Source organism: Gopherus flavomarginatus, chromosome 1, assembly GCF_025201925.1.
Source record: "Gopherus flavomarginatus isolate rGopFla2 chromosome 1, rGopFla2.mat.asm, whole genome shotgun sequence".
NCBI lineage: Eukaryota > Metazoa > Chordata > Testudines > Testudinidae > Gopherus > Gopherus flavomarginatus.
Window position 1 is genome coordinate 160,543,578 of NC_066617.1, and position 21,912 is coordinate 160,565,489.

Consider the following 21,912-nt stretch of genomic DNA (forward strand, 5'->3'; position numbering starts at 1 on the left):
CCTGCCCACACCCAGCCCCAAACCCCCTGCCCTGTCTCCAGCCAACCCCGCTGCACTCCCCTGCCTGAAGCCAGCCAGTTCTGCACTCCTCTGTCTCCAGCTCTCCCAACCCCTGCTGCATCCCCCTGCGGCCCTGCCTGAAGCCAGCCTGCCCCACGCCCCCCGTCTGCAGCCAGCCCTGCACCCCTTTCCCTGCCTGCAGCCAGACCCTACCTCCAGTCAGCCCCTGCCCTGCCTTCAACCAGCCCCATGTCCACTGCTGCCCTGCAGTTTCCAGGGCAGTAACCCTGCATACCTGCTTCAATGAGGGGGGCAGGGAGCAGCTGGGACCCACACATGTGCACACCTGCAGGGGGTGGCAGGGACCCACACATGTGACGTGGCAGTCATTAATAAGCAATCAACAGCATATATGATGCAATGTACATAATATATAATTGTATTATTTATATAGTTATGGAAAGTAAATAATACATGGAAGAAATGAAAGGCTTTTTTTACAGGTTTTTTTTTTTAGTCATCCCTGCCAGGGCCCTGCCGAAAATGTTCAAATTGGGCCCCGCACTTCCTAAAGCTGGCCCTGTCCCTTAGGTAGGGCAAATCAGGGCGACTGCTCCAGGCCCTGTGCTTTTCTGGGCCCTGCGGGCCAGTGCAATTGGCCAGCGTGGTCAGTCCCAGAAGAAATGAATCCATCACTTCCACCCACCCCCCTGGGCTGTGTGCTTTGGGGGATCCAGTGGGCCGGTGCGATTAGCCAGTGGGGTCGGTCCTGGAAGATATGAATCTGTCACTTCTGCCCCAGGCCCCGCACCCCTTTAGGGATGGCTCTGCGTGTAAGGTTTCATGAGCCATGGCTGTAGAGGGTACACCGGGTCTCCTAGGATCACTGTGGGCATTTCAACAATGTGCTGTAATCCCTTTCTGGAGGGACCATTCTTGAGGATGAGAAAGGACTTGTGTCTCCATGGACCATTTGACCCTTGAGCTTTCTGCTGAGACTGACAGGAAGGATGCCCATTGCAGTGGTAGGTTTTGTAGTGTGGACGCTTCTGTGCTAGATCAGTGGTTTCAACCTTTTTTCATTTGTGGACCCTTAAAAATTTTCAAATGGAAGTGCAGACCCCTTTGGAAATCTATTGTCCGTATATATAGTTGAATTCTGTTCAATCAGTTTTCACTCTTTTGTGGACCCCTTAGACATAATCTGTGGGCTCCCAGGGGTCTGCAGACCATAGATTGAAAATCACTGTACTAGATACTGCACTGAGTCCACCCCAGTCATTTCCCATAGAGGAACCATACAGCTATTGGAAACATTCATTGTCTTTTCACTTCTAGGAGTTCAACTTACATCCTTAATTTTCTAGCACTGCTTTAGAATTGGCTGGCTGTCATAAACAGATGGTTAAGGGTTAATGTCTCTTTTACCTGTAAAGGGTTAAGAAGCTCACTGAACCTGGCTGACACCTGACCAGAGGACCAATTGGGAGACAAGATACTTTCAAATCTTGGTGGAGGGAAGTCTTTGTTTGTGCTGTTTTTTCTGTTCTTTGTTCCCTCTTGGGGCTAAGAGGGACCAGACGTGCAACCAGATGTTTCTCCAATCTTTCTGAAACAGTCTCTCATGTTCAAAATAGTAAGTACTAGCTAGAAAAGGCGGAGTAGTCTTATGTTTGTTTTTTTAACTTGCAAATGTGTATTTTGCTGGAAGGATATTTTACCTCTGTTTGCAGTAACTTGTATCTTAGGCTAGCGGGGAGGGAGTCCCTCTACCCTATATAAGCTGAAGACCCTGTAAACATTTCCCATCTTGATTTTACAGAGATAATTTTTACTTTTTCTTTCTTTAATTAAAAGCTTTCTTTTTTTAAGAACCTGATTGATTTTTTTTTCTTGTTTAAGACCCAAGGAGATTGGGTCTGAACTCACCAGGGATTGGTGGGGGAAAAGGAGGGTTGGGAAGGTTAATTCCTCTCTGTTTTAGGATCCAAGGAGTTTGGATCAGTATATCTCTCAGGGTAACCCAGGGAGGGGAAAGTCTGGGAGGGGGAATGGTTTATTTCTCCTTGTTTTAAGACCCAAGGGGTTTGGGTCTTGGGTTTCCCAGGGAAGGTTTTGGGGGACAGGGAGTGTACCAGACACTGGAATTTCTGGTTGGTGGCAGCACTATCAGATCTAAGCTAGGAATTAAGCTTAGAAGGGTACATGCAAGTCCCCACTTGTAGGATGCTAAAGTTCTCAGTGGGAAAAATACCTTGACACTGGCCTGAACTTTCCAGCTTAAAATATGTCTGTCTGTACTTTCAAACATGCAGATAAAGCTGTTAGATAGAACAAGATGTTCTTACTGTGTTACCATAGAGACATCCATGGTCTGTGAAAGTTTCTTGTTCAAAACCTGATTTTTAAGGGGAGTTGGGGCTTAGCTCTAAAAGCTTGACAGAGAAGGGCTTAAGTCTTGAGCAAGTATTGGTATAAACCAGTTTGGCCTGGGTGTAGTGAAGTGGCTGTCTCCATCCAGATCCTAGTAGACACATGTTCACAACACAAAACTTGCTATTCCCTAAAAAGGACAAGGACTGAATGGGCCGGTGAGACTGAATAGACTTAAAACATATAAAAAAAGAAAGCGGGAGTTAAAAAACCAGTTCAGGCTTTTCCTTAAATTTTAGAACTGATTTTTAAAATGGAAGATTTCCATCTGCACTCAGACGACTGAACTTTGCTTTTTAAGTGTATGCATTTTTAAGCAGCACTAAATGAAGTTAGTGGCAGTGAAAGGTACTGGACTGACAGCTCTGCTCTGGAGACTGAAATCTTATGTTCATCTGCATAGGCATAATAGTGGCAGCCATAGCTGTCTTTCAAACCTGATCTGAAGAAGCCACCCTTAGGAGTGAGAGGTTGGTACAGTCTCTGGGTCTATTGACTGCCAACACTAGTGATAGGGTTTTGTGAAGTGGACAAAAAAGGTGGTTCACTGCAGCTATGGGAAGAGAAAATAAAGGAAAAAAAATAACAGAGTTAGTTGACAATCTCAGTGTACGTCTACACTACCTGCCGGATCAGCGGGTAGTGATCGATCTATCGGGGATCGATTTTATCTCGTCTCAATAAAATCAATCCACGATCGCTCTGCCTTGACTCCGGAACTCCACCATGGTGAGAGGCGGAAGTGGAGTTGACAGGGGAGCAGCAGCGGTCAACTCTCCGCCGTCCTCACTGCCAGGTAAATCAACCTAAGATATGCTATTCGCGTAGCTGAAGTTGCGTACTTTAGGTCAACCCCTCCCTCCCCACCCCAGTGTAGACCTAGCCTCAGTTCGTCAACATAATCCTCTGACAGGGATAAAGCTGTCTTTGCTTTAGACTAGAGGCTCTGAGCTGCCTATACTAGGAAAAAAGGTGTATTCTTAAATCATGTCATGGACTGGCCAGTCCTTTGAGGCAAGCTGGGCTCAGCCTTGCCCATGACTTAACAGCTATCCTCAACCTCACTGATGAATTGGCAACATAAGGACTAATCAGTGACCCCAGCTGGATATAATGGGACTTAATTAGAAAGTTTGCCCCTTTTCCCCCCAGTTGCGGTGATGATGGTGCGGTAACGAGGGTACTATCTGAACAGAACTGGGAATGTAGGAAAGAAGGAAGATTCTGGAAAAAGGAACAAGGGGAGTTCCTTTCTGGGAAAGACCTAAGGGAGTGAGGCTTATTCATCCACAGGGAGTGGGAGCCCTAAGATATGGCCTATATCAGGGGTTGGCAACCTACGGCATGCGTGCCAAAGGCGGCAAGCAAGTCCATTTTTACTGACACACTTCTGCCAGTCGGGGTCCTGGCCACCGGCCCCGCTCAGCCCACTACCTGCCTTGGTGAACGGAATCCTAGGCTGGCAGCGGGCTGAGCAGGGCCAACGGCCAGGACCCCGGCTGGCAGGAGCCGGCGGCCAGAACTCCAGACTGTCAGCTGGCTCAGCCGCTCAGCCCACCACAGGTCTGGGGTTCCATCCACCGGCGCCACTCAGCCAGTTGCCGGTGTAGGGTTCTGGTCGCTGGCCCCTTGCCAGCCCACTGTTGGCCTGAATGGACGGAACCCCCAGCTGGCAGTGGGCTGAGCGAGGCCAGCAGCCGGGACCCTGGCTGAGCAGGGCCGGCGGATGGAACCCAAGACCAGCAGCAGGCTGAGCGGCTCAGTACGCTGCCAGTCTGGGGTTCTGTCTGCCGCCTGTGCTGATGGTCTGGGGTCCTGTACTCATCCCGCTGCTGGCCTGGATAGATGGAGCCTTGGGCTGGCCACAGGCTGAGTGGAGCTGGCGGCCGGGACCCCGGCTGGCAGGGGCCAGTGGACAGAAACCCAGACCGGCAGCATGAGTGGCAGCTGGAACCCCAGACCAGCAGCGGGATGAGCCGCCAGCCGGGGTTCCTGCCGCCAGCCCCACTCAGCCCGCTGCCAGTTGGGGGTTCTGTTGGGGGACCCCTGTAAATGTAAAATTTATTACTGGCATGTGAAACCTTAAATTACTGAAGACTTGGCACACCACTTCTCAAAGGTTGCCGATCCCTGGCCTATATAGAGGGCAGAGATCTCCTCAGAAGTAAACTGCTGGAGTCCCTAGCAAAGGGAAGCAGTTGGGGAATCCTGCTAGGGAAGAAGCAATTCCAGAGAATCTCTGCAGGGGCCAGGAAGCAGGAGATTTCAGTCAGCCTGAGAGGGGCAGAAGAACTGTAAGTTTGGACATTGTTTGTGAACTTTAAGTTGGCCCCTTAGTTCCCCTGGAAGGGGAGTGAACTGTTGTTTGACCTGGCCGAAGGGCAGAGCCACAGAAGACCTGGAGAGGGAGTCAGGAGAAGATGCTAGCTGGGACTGGTCATTGCGAGGCCAAAGAACTGGCCAGCTGGAGGGGTGCGAGGTCAAGTCCCCAGCAGCGCTGCGTCTGGGCATGAGAGGGCATTTGAGAGGTGGGTAAGGCACTGGCCTGTTTGCTAACCCATTTTAAAACTGTAGCAGGGAAAGGGGAAGTTGTGCTTTAACACCTTAGTTGTCTGATAGGAGCCCCAAGCTCCCTATAGAATTCACCGTGACTAGCCGACATGTTACAATCCAACTTGTCATCCCTATACTGGGGCTTAAAAAGGTGGTAGTTACCATGTTTTGAAAATCCTCCTTTTATCCTGTTGTGGGCCAGCCCTCTGATTCAGCTCCACCTGCTAGACAGGATACATCTCTCTCTCTCTCTCTCTCTCTCTCCCTCCTCCTGGAGTGGAAGATGTAAACACAGCCCAAAGGAATTCTTGTTTCAGCACCTTCAGTCTCCTTGTTCCAGATCAGTCCTAGGAGTCTCCCCAGGCAGGGTAGAATAGGAAACAAACACTTCTTCCTCCTCTGATCAGCCCAGATAATTTTCTTTTCTGGTTAAATTTCTGCCTTGATGAATTTAGGAGTAAACACTGTGCTTGGCAAGCACAATATAGTTGTCTAGAGCAAGGCTGGTCTTTTGCCTTTCTCCCTTTGCAGGAATTAATCCCTTTCTTCCTAATCATATGCAGAATATGTCTATCCCATCACAAAACCATGAACCTATGGCATTCTGCTTTATGGATTAACAGCCAACAGGCTATTGCTTGCCGCTATGTCTTTGTGTTTTACTGTAGTGTTAACTGAGGGGAGGTATCTGGGTACAAAAGTTGATGTCACTAAGTGGAATGTTAAGTGGATTTGGATTCTTGAATATCCAAAATGCTACTAACTCAATGGACTTTATCGTCTTTGACAAGAGTCCATGTGGCCTCTGGTGTAATAAACAGCTGGCATGGTGTCAGTTATAACCTAAGGATTAACAGTCCCTGTTTGTTTTGATATATGTGATGGATGGTTCTAATGCCAGAGTGCGTGGAAAGACCTGTGAGACTCAGACCTGGCATGATCTCAGAGCAGTTTCTTACACCCAGAGCCAAATCTGAATGGACAATTTAGGGACAGGTTTGAACATTTGGCCCTGAGTTTTAGGAGGAGCATGTGCCTCCTGATATTTTAGCTAAAACTTAATTTAGAATTAAAGTCTCTTATTTTTTTTAATGAATTCCTAGAATTAAAGGCTTAGTTTGTTCCTAGTGTAACCTCATTTAATGGGGTTATACCAAGAATGAATGCGGCCCTAGGTTTATGTGCCTCACATCAAGTTGTACATGGCAGAAAGGCACAGAGGTGGTTTGAGATTCTGAACACTAGTCACATTGGAACTGTACTGGCACAGTTGGATTAGGTGCTGGGAAGCAGGCTAAACCAAAAGCTGCTTTTTTTTTTTAAAGGCACTGTCATTTTCTTTCCATGTGTACAGCACCTAGCACAATGGATACCAATGTGATAGGCCTTGAGACCAGGAATATTTTTCAAAATTAATAATCCCCCAACATAATAAGCAAGATATTTCAATGGCTACAATCATTACTATATCAAGATGAAAGAATCCCAAAATAAGCCTGTTGCTTTACATTTTTAGTATCTATTTCTGTCTGTGTATTTGTTTTGTTTTTAATTTTGACTCCGAAACGGGCCAGGGCATGATCATAGAACAAGTGTATACTAGTTGCTAATGCAGTTTAAAAAATATTATGACATCATGTAACAGCCATGCTATGTTGTGCATCCACATGATAAATTTTAGTGCCTTTCCCCATTTTGTCAGTAATGTATTTTATCAATCAGAGCTATGTGTATTCAATTCTTCCAGCTCTTAGGAATAAATTAGATTTCCATTCTCTGAGCAGTCTGGGTTATGCTACTATAGTACATATTGTTGCCACCATTGGTTGGTGTTTGCTGGAAAACATAATTCTGTAATTCCAGTATTATGGACTCTTGGAGAAGGACAAATCTCTGTATTATGAGTTATAGCAAGACCTTTGAATATGTTGCTCCAGTATTTTTGTAAATCTTGGCAAGGAAAAAACTATATGGGACAGATTCGTAATTAGTGGATAGTGGCATCTCCAGCATTTGCTGTGGTTAGCTCAATCTATCTTGTATAGACATTAGTGTTCAGCAAAATCTGTTCAAGTTTTTTTTCCTTGAAAAATTGTAAAGGTAATTAAGTGGATGTATTTTTGATGTTCTGTCACATTTCTTCCCAAAAAGAATTAAAACAGAGCAAGCTGCCAACTCCACTTCCTCAATAACGCTGAGAGAACCAAGTTTCAATAGACTTTGAAGTTATTCATGATCGATTCAGTAAATTGTATCATTATCTTTATAAGGCAGAAGACAGCTGATTTTGTTCAATACTTGAGCAATGGCACCTTTAATAAATTACTGTCCGCCAATGGATAACCCAATAACAGTTCAGGAGACAGAAGAGGCAAATTCAGGACTTAGCATCTGACAGAGTTCCTGGAACCAGTGACTTCCCACCTGATTTTTATAAATCATTTGAAGACTAGGTAGCACCTATCCTGGAAAGGTTCTTCACTGAACTGTCCCAGAAGAGTATTGTTCCCTGATATATGAGAACTACTTTACTTACAGTAATTCTTTAAAAGGATAAAGCAGATAATAATTGTGGATTCTTTTGCCTTAGGTCTTTGCCAAGATCTTACATGCTGTGTTTGGCAAAGATATTAGCCACTAAATTCATACAGTACCTGACAGGAAGACTTGCAGCAGTCAGCTGCTGATGCCTGGAAAATTTGTATGCGCAATTATCCTCCACTCTCAGGAGTGTGCTGTTCCATCAGCGTCAGTGGAGAGTCACAGGCACTCCCTTATGGACAAATGGACCAAAGGGAGCAGTACATATATACCTCCCAGTGACTTACTCGTACCCCTTGCCTGAGGGATCTAGCTGCGGATGTATTGACCTTTTTTTGTATTTTGTCATCATCATACAAGGAACTGGAGCATACTAAGTACTGGGGAAAGACTAAATTTCCTTTTCAATAATCCATTAGAGTTCCAGGAACAAGGAGACACCTCTGAAATCCTTCTTGAGCAATTTGTAAACTATTTCGGAGGTGGTGGCGTGTTGTGGAGTGAGGGTTATTTCTAAATATCTAGCCATTTGTTCTCTGTGGCTGTCATTCCAACTTTCTGCATAGACACAGATTAATTTATTTTGCCAGACACTGAAGTAACTAATTAAAGCCATTTTTGCCTTTTTGGTATGACACAATATGTCAGGCCTGCACAACTCGTAAAGTGGTGAGGGCCATATTACTCCAAAGAAAACAGCTGAGAGCCGACCCCCCCCCAGCACCGCTCAGCCCCCCTGAAATACTCCCCCTGCCCAGCACCGCCCACCCCACGGAAACAAACCCTCCTTCCCCAGCGCTGCTCCACTGAAACAGTGATATTGAACATTGGTAGTATGTTATAGTGGGCCCCTAAGGTAGTATAATTAAGGTAAAAGAAAAATGTCTTTTTGCTAGAAGTAGAATAAGATCTTCCCCCAACTTTGTAATCAATTGCCCTGTTGAATGAATGAGGTGTGACTGAGGAAGGCATGGAAGGCAGGCACCTCCAGACAGCTGCAACCCTTGGAGAGGGGATGGGAGCCAGACCAGATCAGTAGAACAGGTCAGCCACTGACTCCTTGCTCGCCTCCTCAGCCCCCCACCCCACCCCGGCTTGCCTACTCAGCCCCTGTCACTGCCTACCCACCCTCTCAGCCTCCCCTCCCCCGCAACCAGTTCACCTGCCCCCCCGCCACTGCCCGCCCGCTTGCCTTCTCAGCCCCCCACCCCTCCCAGCTTGCCTCCTCACCCCCCACCACTGCCCACCTGCCTCTTTAGCCCCCCTCCTTCACCCGCCACTTGCCTACTCACCCCCCACGGGCAGCACAGTGAGCCCACCTACTCATCCCCCACAGGCCACACAGTGAGCCCATGTGGGCCGCACGTGGCCCCCAGGGTGCGTGTTGTGCAGGCCTGCAATATGTTGTGGGGGTCAGATGCTAGAAGATGATTAATTGGTAGGCACAGCTCCTACCCTCCTGACCAGGAGGAATTGGCTCATTTTAGGCCAACTAGCAGAAGTGCTGCTCACTAGGATCATGATTAAAGTCATGCTTATGGGTACTCTGCAGGAAGTGAATCCAATCAGCCACTGCATAGGGACCTGCTCGTTGACTGAACTGATTCTAGTGGTCTACTTCTCTGCAAGTAGATGACATGGCATGAGCGAAATTGGAATGTACTAAATGCAGTGAGACTGTTTTTAATCAAACACTTATTTGTCAAGAGGCTAAGGTAGCTCCCAGGTCTCAGCTCTCAGCAGAGGGAAAGGACGCTTCAGCACCACCATTAAGTAATGGAAACTGTTTCTCTTTGCTTAGTATGTCTTTTCATTTCTAATGGCCGCTTCCCTGTAATACCTAGGTGCCAGCTTCCCGAGTAAGAGCAGTGTCAATCTCTCCTGCCCAGGGCCATGGCATCTCCACCCTGCTTGGGGCTTTTTGGTGTTTCTCATGTTACACAGCATTGCTGGCTCAGCGTTCCAAATCATTTTATTTTCAGTAATATTTTGGTTGATTATCAGAGGTCCTGGACACCTATGTCTCCCATTGACTTGATTTGGAATTGTTTGTGCACAATACCTCGGAAAATTAGGCCCATGGCATTGATGCCACTTGAAGCTGGGTAGTGCAGAGACTGCTGGTCCAGACAAATCCAGTGTAGCCTACCCAACCCATATATATAGAGATGCAATAAGTCCCACAATGCAGTCTTCCTTCCAGAACTGCAGACTCTAAGAGGGAAATAACATAGGGGCTAGCTAAGAGTGTCATCGCTGCAAGCCACAGCCTCTGCTCAGGTCGGGCTGGCACATCACAAGCCAGGGCCTCTTGTTCACAGAAGGCCACATGCCTGCTGGGATTAAAATTTTGAGTATTGCAAGCAGGGACAGGGTTGGGCTGGTTTGTGAGGGGCTGCATCTTAGCTTGGACCAAAATGGAGCATCACACCTTGGAATGCCTCCTCTCTATGGACTAAAACAAGATGTGGGCATGTGCATTCTGACTGTCTGGGCATGATGCTCCATCTTGAACTGAGCCAGGCAGAGAGATGACTTTGATGTAGAGGGAGCATCACCTGCAGGGAGGGACCTCTGCTGGGCACTGGGCTGGCAACAAGGCATGGCACAGCTGGACCAGTTGGCTCTGCAGCGCCCGGATTTCAGTGGCACCTTGCTGGCTAAGTCACTGGAAGGTGCTGTCTCCAGGGGACACCCTATCTTAGACCAACCTGAGGTGGTGCAGCCGGAGCAGAGCTGAAACCTGCTCGGTTTCGAGCAGCCGCCGAGCCGCCTTTGGGGCTTCTGGCAAGTGCACGGTCGAAGTTTGGGCAGCCAGTGTTTTCGAGCCAGGGGGAAGCAGCCCTTGGCTTTCTAGGAGCCAGCAGTGCTGGGTGGCGGGATGAGGGGGGCTAGAGCAGCGTGCGGGTCTAAAGCGAGCCCGCCTCTTGAGGGAAGGGAGGGGAGGGGGGAATGCGCCCTGCAGTTTTATCCCGCGTTTGGTGCGTGCGGCTCTCCAGCTTCTGGGGCAACAGCTGGGGGCCCCGGCCGAGCAGCAGCAGAGTCCCCGGGCGTGGGAGGCAGCGCTCGGGCGGAGCGGAGCCCGGGGCACCGGGCTGGGGCAGGCGGTGCCCGGGCTGGGTGGCATCCCGGTGGCCGGCTGCTGCAGCTCGGCGGGGCCGCCAGGCAGCGCTCTCGGGCCGGTTCGGAGCCTGCCAGCGTCCCCGGGCTGCCGGGGTTCCGGAGCTCCAGAGCCTCCCGGGGAGCGGGCGGTGCAGGCGGGCGGTCCCGGGACAGCGGCTGCTGCGGGAGGAGCCGGAGCGGCGGCTGCAACAGGAGCAGCCCAGGCTGGGAGCGCCGGGCTGCTGAGCTCACCTGGGGCTGGACCTGGGGGCTGGCAGCCGGGCGCGGAGCCGGCGCTGCCCGGGGAGGGGGCGCGAGATGCCGGCTGAGCCCCTCTCCCTGCCCGGCATGACTGCGAGGGGCTCCGGCGGCTGGGGGCTGTGGGTCGCCCCCCTGGCTGCGCTCCTGTCTCTGCGAGGTGAGTGGCGCCCTGGGCCGGGAGGGCGGCGGGGGGGCACCGGCCCTCCGACTTCGCTCCACCCGGGCGGGACTTGAACTCGCAACTTTCTCGGTGCCCGGGCCGGGCGAGGGGGAAGCGATCGCCCACTAGGCGCTTGGTGCTGGGGGCGGGAGGGTGGCATCGCCGAGCACTGCACGGGGCAGCTCACCGGCTGGGCACCCAGGCACTGTCCGCTTCCCCGCTGCAGGAGTGAGCTAAGCAAGTTGGCTCGAAGTCCCAGAGACGGGCTGATCCGCCGCCCTCCCCCCTGCTTCCCGAGCCCCCGACTATTCCGCTATGGGGACTCCAGGGTCGAGGGATGCTCCTTGTCAGAGGGAGGGAGCCGTTCTGATTTGTGCCCAGTAAACTGCCCAGCCTTGGCTTATTTATAGGATTGGGAAGTGTGCGATTGCTCCTATAGTCGTTTTTAACGCAGATGGGTCTGATGGAGTTGTTATATTGCAGCCAGGCATGGAGAGGAGTGTGGCCCATTTCCCCTCTCGCTGCTGTGTTCCCAGGAGCGTTTTCGGTTGGGCTCTTGAACTTGCTTTAAAGTAACTGTATTTCACTTCATGCTCAATGACCTGGCCCCAGCCTAGCTCAAAGATTGCTTAAAGCTTCAGGATGAAGATCATGATTTACAACTTTGCTCCTCAGGCATAAGGCAACTTCCTACCGGTAGAGTAAAGCTTGTCTGTGAGGGAGAAAGAGCTTGCTTAGGGGATTGGTCCAAGATTGTGGCAGGAACTCTCACACAAGACTAAGGATCATCACAAACCTCAGCTGCAGGTGCATTTCTCCACCCTGCCTTCTCTAACATAAACACAGAGCAGCATGTACAGTTAACAAGCCAACCCCAACCCATACCCCTACCAAACCGAAATGCTACCTACCCTGCATTCACAGGTCTCCCCTAGAGTAGGGGGTGAGAGAGCTCAAACTGCACACAAGATATTAGTCACATCACTTAATGCGCCACTGGAAAGTGCTCAGATACTAAGGTGATGGGAGCAATATAAAAGTGTTATTCCCTCTTTTCAGCAGCAGGCAGACTGGGAAGACTGAATTGTCTCTCATATGCAATGGTCCTTTCCTTCTCCATAGTTTAGGACCTGTTAAGGTATAGTTCCTCTAAGATACTGGGTACAGTTTTCAAACGTGCTGAAGTGACTTAGATCCCAAAGTCCAATTTTCAAAAGTGAGTTAGGAGCCTAAATTAGGTTGTTTTGAACATTTTTTGCTGTCAGCTTAAAAAAGAGAGTTTGTTTACAATATATTTCCTTACCCATTTTACTAACAACATTTTGGTTAAATAGGACAGGGATAGGCAATAGGCCGACTGCAGGACAAATCTGGACCACCAGATGCATTCGAACGGACTCTGAACTCTTTTTATTTACTTTTTATTATCATTATTTTTGTATTTTCTCTGGAGTCTGGAAATTGACTATACTTTGATGAATGAATTTGGACCTTGACAAAAAATAATTGATTACCCCTGAAGTAGGAAGTACTATTTATGCTGTTTGTTCACTTTTTGAGTTTTTCTTGGTTTGGGTAATGATGAAAGTGAAAACAACTTCACTGATTAGTTTCTCAATGCTGCAGTGTTTGGGTTGCAAACAAAACAACGGTATGATTGTTTGTTTAAACAGAACCTTTCCCCCCTTCACCCCCAAATTACCGGGGTGGGGGAGTACTGAAAACATTTCTATTGATGTGAGATTTTTGTATACGTTTATTACAAACTCCCAATTTTGGGGACAAATTTGAGTTGCACTTCACTATCTCTTTACATGCTAAAGGATCTAACCGATATTTATTCTGGGGCTTTCATTTTATTGTACAATGCTGATAGATACTACTTGGCAGATAACAAATTTACCTTTAAATAAAAGATTTTCCTTACAGTACAGTAATTATTTTCCTGCACCTTACTCTTTAATTTTTAAAGATGCATCACTGCTCCTCCATTCTTTCAAGTTGGTGGTTTATTTTTGCCTTCGGAAGATTCTTTGAAATGGGCAGTAGTTGTAAGCAAGAGTGGTGTAGTAACCTGCATGTTACATAGAAGGAAGAGGTACATCCTTTTTTTTTTCTTTTTCGGCCCTTTATAGAAGAATAATCTGGTGAAGCTGTAAGTGCCAGGCAAATGGCATTACTTATGTTGAATTAAACCCCAATGATTACCATGATTGTTTTTAATCCAAATAATGTTTGAAGGTGGGTCTCACTTTGGGGTACAACATTTAGATAGGAAGTATGGTCTTTCTATCAGATATGTGTTTGGTTTGATGGGTGGGGGGTGAGAAGGCAGGCAGATTGGACCACATTCAAAGTACTGTTGCCAACTTTCACGTGGTAAATTGGCACCCCGATTTTCACAATAAGCCAAAAATCAAGCAAATCCCATTTCAAAACAAGGCAATCCCTAAGAACCCCAACACTCTATGTGACTAGATTCCCCTGGCATGCCATCTGGGACTGTGGTGGGCCTGCTGTGCACCCCTGACTCTCTCCTCCACCTTGCCCCTGTTTGTCGGGAGCCAATAAAAAAAAGGAAGCAACAAGCTACAAGCCAAACAAGCTACAAGCCAAAAAGTAGCCAACAAGCAACTCACAAGCCAATTAAGCCAAAAACAAGCCCAATTTCTGTACTTTTTTTCACCGGTTTGGCATGTCTGATTCCAGGTGATATTTAGACTGAGGGTGGAACCTCCAGGGGTCTCCTTGCACCCAGTCACTTTATATCTATGACATGGTGTGGGCAAACTTTTTAGGGAATTGCCTGATGAGAACCTGGTGTTATAACCCCTTTAATCGATGTTGTCTTGCTGTTTCGTGGAACAGCAGTGATTCTGTTTCATAGGAGCAGGGGTGAAAGTAACTTACAGGAGTTACCGGTACTGCCGGAGTCCTGAGGGGGGTGTGGCCTCATCCGGAAGAGGCCTGGCCTCAACTGGAAGAGGCGGTGCCTCTCAGGATTTAAAGACCATGGGACACAGCTGTGGCTGGGAGCCCCAGGGCCTTTAAATCAACCCAGGGCTCCCAGCTGAAGAGGTGGCTGGGAGCCCCTGGGCTCAGGGGCAAATTAAAGGGCCCAGGCCTCCGGGTGCCGCAGAGCTCCGGGTCCTTTAAATCCCCCCCGCAGCTCCGGCTGCCGGAGCCTCGGGCTGGATTTAAAGGGCTCTGGGCTGCCCGCAGCTGTGGGAGCTCTGAGCCCTTTAAATCCCTGCTGCGGAAGCCGGTGCGATCCGGCACGGCATACTGTCTCTTGCTGATACGCCGTACCAGACCGGACCGGCTTACTTTCACCTCTGCATAGGAGCTAGTGTGCAGCTTTGTTTAGGCTTACAATACCCATACTGCATGCTCCTCAGGGCAGGGACAATGTCTTTAGTTTCCCTGTAAAACGTTAAGAGGGATTTATACAAATGTTAATAGACATTCAGCCCCCCTAGTGGAATATATGGAAAGAAGGGAGGGAATTCTGTTTGAAGCTTATACAGAACTTATGCTTGCAAAGCAATCCCGCTATGTTGCCAGTAATAGCTTATTGCAAATTTTCAAATGTGTTAGAAATCACACATTGGGAACAGCTAAATTGAAGATTCATTTTTAACGAAATGAGCTTTCTACCATGTGATGTTGTCGCAACAGGTGAACGTGTTAACTGTGCACGTGCAGTGGGGGCTCTTGACACCGAGGGACTGATAGCACCGCATAAGCTCTGCCAGAGTCCCAGCAACTGCTCTGCAGCTTCTCACACAGTTCTACACAGGGACAGCTCCAGGCACCAGCGCAGCAAGCAGATGCTTGGGGTGGCCAAGGGGAGGGGGTGGCACGTATGGCTCTTCGGTGGCAATTTGGTGGCAGGTCCCTCAGTCCCTCTTGGAGGGAAGGACCTGCCGCCAAATTGCCGCTGAAGAATGAAGTGCCGCCAATTGTGGCTTTTTTTTTTTTTTTGCCACTCGGGGCAGCAAAAACACTGGAGCTGGCCCTGGTTCTACACCATTCATCTTGATCTGCAGCACCTTGTGCTCTTTTAGCCCAGTCTTGGAATCTGGTAGCGCACTTCAGCCCTGCCATATAGCACCTGCTTCTATTGCAGGCCTGCTCCCTCTTACTCCCAGCTCTGCTACAGCTCCTGAGTCGTGGTCAGAGGACTGTGCCCCTTGCTCGTTCACCCTTTTGTATCATCTGAACAGACGACTGTTTGTGTCAAACTGCATGGCTTCCTGATTGTGTAGATACATTATTTCACTTGCAGCCTGACCTGTTCTCTAGAGGTAAACACAAATGCATCAACACACTCTTGGTGTTCTCCAGTGGGCTTCCTCCTCTCTTTTGGAAAATGAGCCTAAATGACTTTTCATCTCTTTTCTTTCAGTATTCTTCAAACAGTTTTTTATTTATAGGATGTCACTATGGGATCTCAAAGCACCTCAAGATCAACTATATTTAGCTTTTCTGTTTGACTATTCCAAGTGTTGTGTAAACAGCTTAAGAAACTTGCAGATTATTTCTCCTATCCCCTGTGAGACATGAGTGAGTATCAGTATGCTAATATTACAGATGACAGTATTGAGGCACAAAGAGGTTTAAGGTCTTGCTCAAGGTCAGTGGCAGAGCCATGAATAGAGGCAAATAGTGCTGGCTCCTTGGTCCAAGTTCTGTCCACTAGAAAACGTTAAAAGCATGTGACAGGATAAGCAATATTTCTAATGGCATTCTTAACTACTAAATTGTAGTACCTCATCTATATTTAGCAGTATGCTACTATCATTGTGTTTTTTTTTAAAAAGTAAAGTGCTTTTAACACAACATATTTCAAGGAGAAATGCAAACACTGAGACTTTATTCTTTGTAGTTTTCTTCTTGTTGAGCAATAATTCTGCTTTCCTTTTATAACAGTCCAGAGTGAAAGTTAGCTTCTGGATGTTAACAGACAGAGGTGTAATGAAGAAAATTCCCTTCTTGTAAATCCCAGTTAGTATTAACATGGCAATTTACAAATATTATCCAATGAGTACTCCCAACACTTTTGTTTGATAAGGGAGGGTACAATCATTATACCCATGTGACGTTGCAGTATATATGGTTTTATAAAAATATGCCAATGAGTGAATATAATATATCTGGAATATGCTTTATGCAAAAGGTCTCTTGTAAGGTATCATTACAAAACTTATAATCTACTGAGTGTGATCATCCTATTTGTATAAATGTACCAATCTTGTATCTGAGACTAGAAATATGAAATATAATCTGAGGGCCTATTGTAATAATGCAAAGTGTGGGCCATTAATGGTGGTTTGGAATCTTGATGACTCCCATTAACCAGGACAATTGTCTGTAGATGGGTGTGTTTGACCTGTAAGTCTTCCCGTACAGGTGTGTGCTGGCAAGTGGATAATGAAGTCTTGCAGTGACATGTGATCATGTCACCTGAACTGGAATACATCTTTAACCTGGTGTCTTTGCATTGAGAAGAAGGGGGTGGGAACCCAGAGAGGAACAAAGGATTCCTGCTTTATGCAAAAGACATATAAAGGGGTGGAACAGAACAAAGTGAGGAGAGGAGCCATCATGAAGAATCCCCTAGCTACCACCTGAGCTGGAACAAGAGCTATACCAGGGGAAAGAATAGTGCCCAGGCCTGGAAGGTGTCCAGTCTGAGGTAAAAATGTACTGAAGCATCTCTAAGGGTGAGATTATCTGTATTCAGTTTGATTAGACATAGATTTGCGTGTTTTATTTCATTTTGCTTGGTGACTTACTTTGTTCCATCTGTTACTACTTGGAACCACTTGGAAAACAACCTGTTTTATGTACAAATGCTACTGCATTTTTGAGAACTGTAAGATTTCAAAATGGTCTTTATACACATCTGTGATAAATAAAGAGGAAGGGGCAGCTCCCTTTTGTGGACTCTCAGCCAGCCAGTAGCTACAAAATCCCTCTTAGTAGCTGTTCTCTAATTGCTCTACCTGTAAAGGGTTAAAAAGTCTCACTGCTATGCATAGGTAAAAGGAAATGAGTGGGCCCCTGGCCAAAAGAACCAATAGGAAGGCTAGAACTTTTTAAAAGTGAAAAAAGACTGCCCTTTTGTCGGTCTGTTGTTGTTCTCCCAGGGAGAGGCAGACAGGGCAGCAGCTATGCTGTAAGAAGCTTGGGCCAGGTATGAAAAAATCATCAATATCATACCTAGAAATTACTCATTTAAAACACCAGGTATGTAAGTAGATCAGGAAATGTCTAGGAAGACGTGGATGGGAACCTGGGAGGCAGTGACCATGAGATGGTAGAGTTCAGGATCCTGACACAAGGAAGAAAGGAGAGGAGCAGAATACGGACCCTGGACTTCAGAAAAGCAGAATCATAGAATATCAGAGTTGGAAGGGACCTCATGAGGTCATCTAGTTCAACCCCTGCTCAAAGCAGGACAAATCCCCAGATAGTTTTTTTTTTTAACCCCAGTTCCCTAAATGGCCCCCTCAAGGATTGAACTCACAACCCTGGGTTTAGTAGGCCAATGCTCAAAATTTGACTCCCTAAGGGAACTGATGGGCAGGATCCCCTGGGAGAATAACATGAGGGGGAAAGGAGTCCAGGAAAGCTGGCTGTATTTTAAAGAATCCTTATTGTGGTTGCACGAACAAACCATCCTGATATGTAGAAAAAATAGTAAATATGGCAGGTGACCTGCCTGGCTTAACAGTGAAATCCTTGCTGATCTTAAACACAAAAAAGAAGCTTACAAGAAGTGCAAGATTGGACAAATGACCAGGGAAGAATATAAAAATATTGCTCAGGCATGCAGGAGTGAAATCAGGAAGGCCAAATCACACTTGGAGTTGCAGCTAGCAAGAGATGTTTCGAGTAACAAGAAGGGTTTCTTCAGGTATGTTAGCAACAAGAAGAAAGTTAAGGAAAGTGTGGGCCCCTTACTGACTGAGGGAGGCAACCTAGTGACAGAGGATGTGGAAAAAGCTAATGTACTCAATGATTTTTTTGCCTCTGTCTTCACGAACAAGGTCAACTCCCAAACTACTGCACGGGGCAGCACAGTATGGGGAGGAGGTGACCAGCCCTCTGTGGAGAAAGAAGTGGTTCAGGACTATTTAGAAAAGCTGGACGAGCACAAGTCCACGGGACTGGATGAGCTGCATCCAAGGGTGCTAAAGGAGTTGGCAGATGTGATTGCAGAGCCATTGGCCATTATCTTTGAAAACTCATGGTGATCAGGGGAGGTCCCAGATGACTGGAAAAAGGCTAACACAGTGCCAATCTTTAAAAAGGGAAGAAGGAGAATCTGGGCCAATCAGCCTCACCTCAGTCCCTGGAAAAATCATGGAACAGGTCCTCAAGGAATCAATTCTGGAGCACTTAGAGAAGAGGTAAGTGGTCAGGAACAGTCAACATGGATTCACCAAGGGCAAATCATGCCTGACTAACTTAATTGCCTCCAATGATGAGATAAATGGCTCTTTGGATGAGGGGAAAGCAGTGGATGTGTTATTCCTTGACTTTAGCAAAGCTTTAGATATGGTCTCCCAGAGTATTCTTGCCAGCAAGTTAAAGAAGCATGGGCTGGATGAATGGACTATAAGGTGGATAGAAAGCTGGCTATATCGTTGGGCTCAATGGGTATGATCAATGGCTCCATGTCTAGTTGGCAGCAGATATCAAGCAGAGTGCCCCAAGGTCAGTTCTGGGGCCAGTTTTGTTCAATATCTTCATTAATGATCTGGAGGATGGCGTGGACTGCACCCTTGGCAAGTTTGCTAATGACACTAAACTGGGAGGGTGGTAAATATGCTGGAGGGTAGGGATAGGATACAGAGGGACCTAGACAAATTAGAGGATTGGGCCAAAAGAAATCTGATGAAGTTTAACAAGGACAAGTGCAGAGTCCTGCCCTTAGGACAGAAGAATCCCATGCACTACTACAGAGTAGGGACTGAATGGCTAGGCAGCAGTTCTGCAGAAAAGGACCTAGGGGTTACAGTGGATGAGAAGCTGGATATGAGTCAACAGTGTGCCCTGTTGCCAAGGAGACTAACTGCATTTTGGGCTGTATAAGTAAGGGCATTGCCAGCAGATCGAGGGACATGATTGTTCCCCTCTATTCAACATTAGTGAGGTTTCATCTGGAGTACTGTGTCCAGTTTTGGGCCCCACACCACAAGAAGGATTCAAAAAAATTGGGAAGAGTCCAGCGGAGAGCAACAAAAATGATTAGAGGGCTGGAGCACATGACTTATGAGGAGAGGCTGAGGGAACTGGGATTGTTTAGTCTGCAGAAGGGAAGAATGAGGGGGTATTTGCTAGTTGCTTTCAACTACCTGAAAGGGTTTCCAAAGAGGATGGATCTAGACTGTTCTCAGTGGTACCAGATGACAGAACAAGGAGTAATGGTCTCAAGTTGCAGTGGGGGAGGTTTAGGTTGGATATTAGGAAAAACATTTTCACTAACAGTGTGGTGAAGCACTGGAATGGGTTACCTAGGAAGGTGGTGGAATCTCCTTCCTTAGAGGTTTTTAAGGCGAGGCTTGACAAAGCCCTGGCTGGGATGATTTAGTTGGGTATTGGTTGTGCTTTGAGCAGGGGGTTGGACTAGATGACCTCCTGAGGTCCCTTCCAATCCTAATATTCTATGATTCTATGAAATCCTACTTTCTTTATTTAATAAAATCACTTTTTACTTATTAATTGACCCAGAGTATGTGTTAATACCTGGGGGAGCAAACAACTGTGCATATCTCTCTATCAGTGTTATTGAGGGCGAACAATTAATGAGTTTACCCTGCATAAGCTTTATACCGGGTAAAATGCATTTATTTGGGTTTAGAACCCATTGGGAGTTGGGCATCTGAGTGTTAAAGACAGGAACACTTCTGTGAGCTGCTTTCAGGTAAACCTGCAGCTTTGGGGCAAGTAATTCAGGCCCTGGGTCTTTGTTGGAGCACATGTGAGTGTCTGGCTCAGCAAGACAGGGTGCTGGAGTCCTGAGCTGGCAGGGCAAGCAGGAGGAGAGGTAGTTTTGGCAAATAGGGTGGCAGCTCCCAAGGGGGGTTCTGTGATCCAACCCGTCACAACCCATTTTACAGATGGGGAAACTGATGCACAGAGCAGAGAAGTCACTTGCTGAGCATCACATAGGGCCTCCTCTTAGCTCTGCTTCCTAGAACTCAGGAGTACCTGATTCCAAGTTAAGCATTAATAAAGTAGTAATAATATAATAATACCCCGCTCTTCATCAGTGGATCTCAAAGCACTTTACAAAGGGTGTCAGTATCATTATTCCCGTTTTACAGATGGGGAAACTGTGGCAGAGAGGGGTGAAGTGATTGTCCGAGGTCACCACAGGCCAGTGGCGGAACTGGACATAGGCCCAAGGTCTCTTGAGTATGTGTTACATGTTGTATCGACTGGGCCATACTGCCTTCAGACCACTTCTCCCTTGTGGAAGTTTCATGCTCCTAAAGACCATGGTAAGAATTTACCATTATTAGTTATGTACAGAGAACTGATGTCTCTACATAACGATTTACCTGCTTGGTTTTGGTGATCACTGTTAAGTCCATTCTGGCTCCAGAGCTTACTAAAGTTATTTATTTTGATTTTTTTTGAAGGAAGGTGCAGTTTAAAAATACCCCAAGAAACCTGCCCTCCCCTCATGACTGGTGATATTTGGAAGCAGTTATCTTGCTTTTTTTTTTAAAGTATTGATTGGTCCAGCATTCCTCATCCTCCTTCCCTTCCTCTATTCAGATTGAGACATGCAAACACTTCTCACACACATGCCATGTTGTGTGTCCTTAATTATTCATATCTATATAGAACCCAGCTCCTCACAAAATGAGTGGATGGTGTAGCCTGAAGTGTCTTAATTTTGCATTTAAATCTCCCCCCTCCCCCTGTTTTTCACCTTCTGGAACAGTTGGAAGAGAATCAGAACAGGACTAGTAGATTTGACACAGCCATTTATTACTCATGTACATGCCGAATCATACCTCCTTGCTGCACACACAAACTCATTTGCGTGCTGATAAATCAAAGTGCACTTTTGCTCTGAAAAATGACTATTTAAAAATGTCCTCTCCTGTCTGTCTTTCTGAGCCTTGTGTGTATCAGAGGAGTCAGATCGCTCGCCGAAGGATACAAAGTAGTATGTTGTTGTTTTTTTTGTCAGTCTTCTTGAGACGATAATGACAACAGTGTGAGTTGGATTCTACAACTTCTTTTGCATCATCAACGGAAAGTTGATGTCTATATTCTGGTCAGTTACGTCCATGCACTGGTTTTCTTCAAAACACAAGAGCTAGAAGTGTAACTTTAAAGAGATGAAAGTGTGCATTTGGAGGCACAATTCTACAGCAGTGAGCGTAAGAACTGCCATACAGGATCAGAGCAGTGGTCCACAAGGTTCTATCTCTGACAGTGGCCAATACCAGACGCTTCAAGGAAAGGTGCAAGAAACTTCACAGGGGGCAGTTTAGTTAATAACGTTCATTAAGTCAAGAGGTTCCCTGGTGCTGTCTTATTGCTGAGGGCAGCACAGTCACTGGGCTGTGAATGTAAACAACACTCCAGGTGTAGCTCCTAAAATCTTCTTCTGCCTTGTCAAGGCCACATCATTTTCCTTCAACCCTCTGTTATTTTAAGAAGTGCTCTCGAGTCAAGCAGGCAATCCACATTTTGAAGTTCTCGTCTCAAAAGAAAATAAATTATATATTCCTTTTAACAGCAGAAAGGGACCAAGGAGTCCAAAATCCATCCTTCCCTCAGGGAAGCCCTTTCCATCCAGAAAACAACATGCACAAAGGCCCCGCTTGTTT

At 47.0% G+C, this 21,912-nt stretch overlaps 2 protein-coding genes across 6 annotated transcripts in view; both read left to right on the forward strand.

Annotated features, from left to right (window-relative positions):
- The window catches only part of ARHGAP31 (Rho GTPase activating protein 31), an 879,079-nt gene that overhangs the window by 200,079 nt on the left and 657,088 nt on the right, over positions 1-21,912 (forward strand). The window lies entirely within an intron of this gene.
- IGSF11 (immunoglobulin superfamily member 11) overlaps positions 10,927-21,912 on the forward strand; it is a 152,759-nt gene continuing 141,773 nt past the window's right edge. Inside the window, exon 1 of one of the 2 annotated variants that reach the window (XM_050959323.1) lies at positions 10,927-11,047. In XM_050959323.1, coding sequence (XP_050815280.1) covers positions 10,948-11,047 — 100 coding nt within the window. In that variant the 5' untranslated portion in view covers positions 10,927-10,947. Of the gene's footprint in view, positions 11,048-11,794; positions 11,858-21,912 lie in introns of those variants that run through there. The other variant, XM_050959332.1, reaches the window with a different exon arrangement.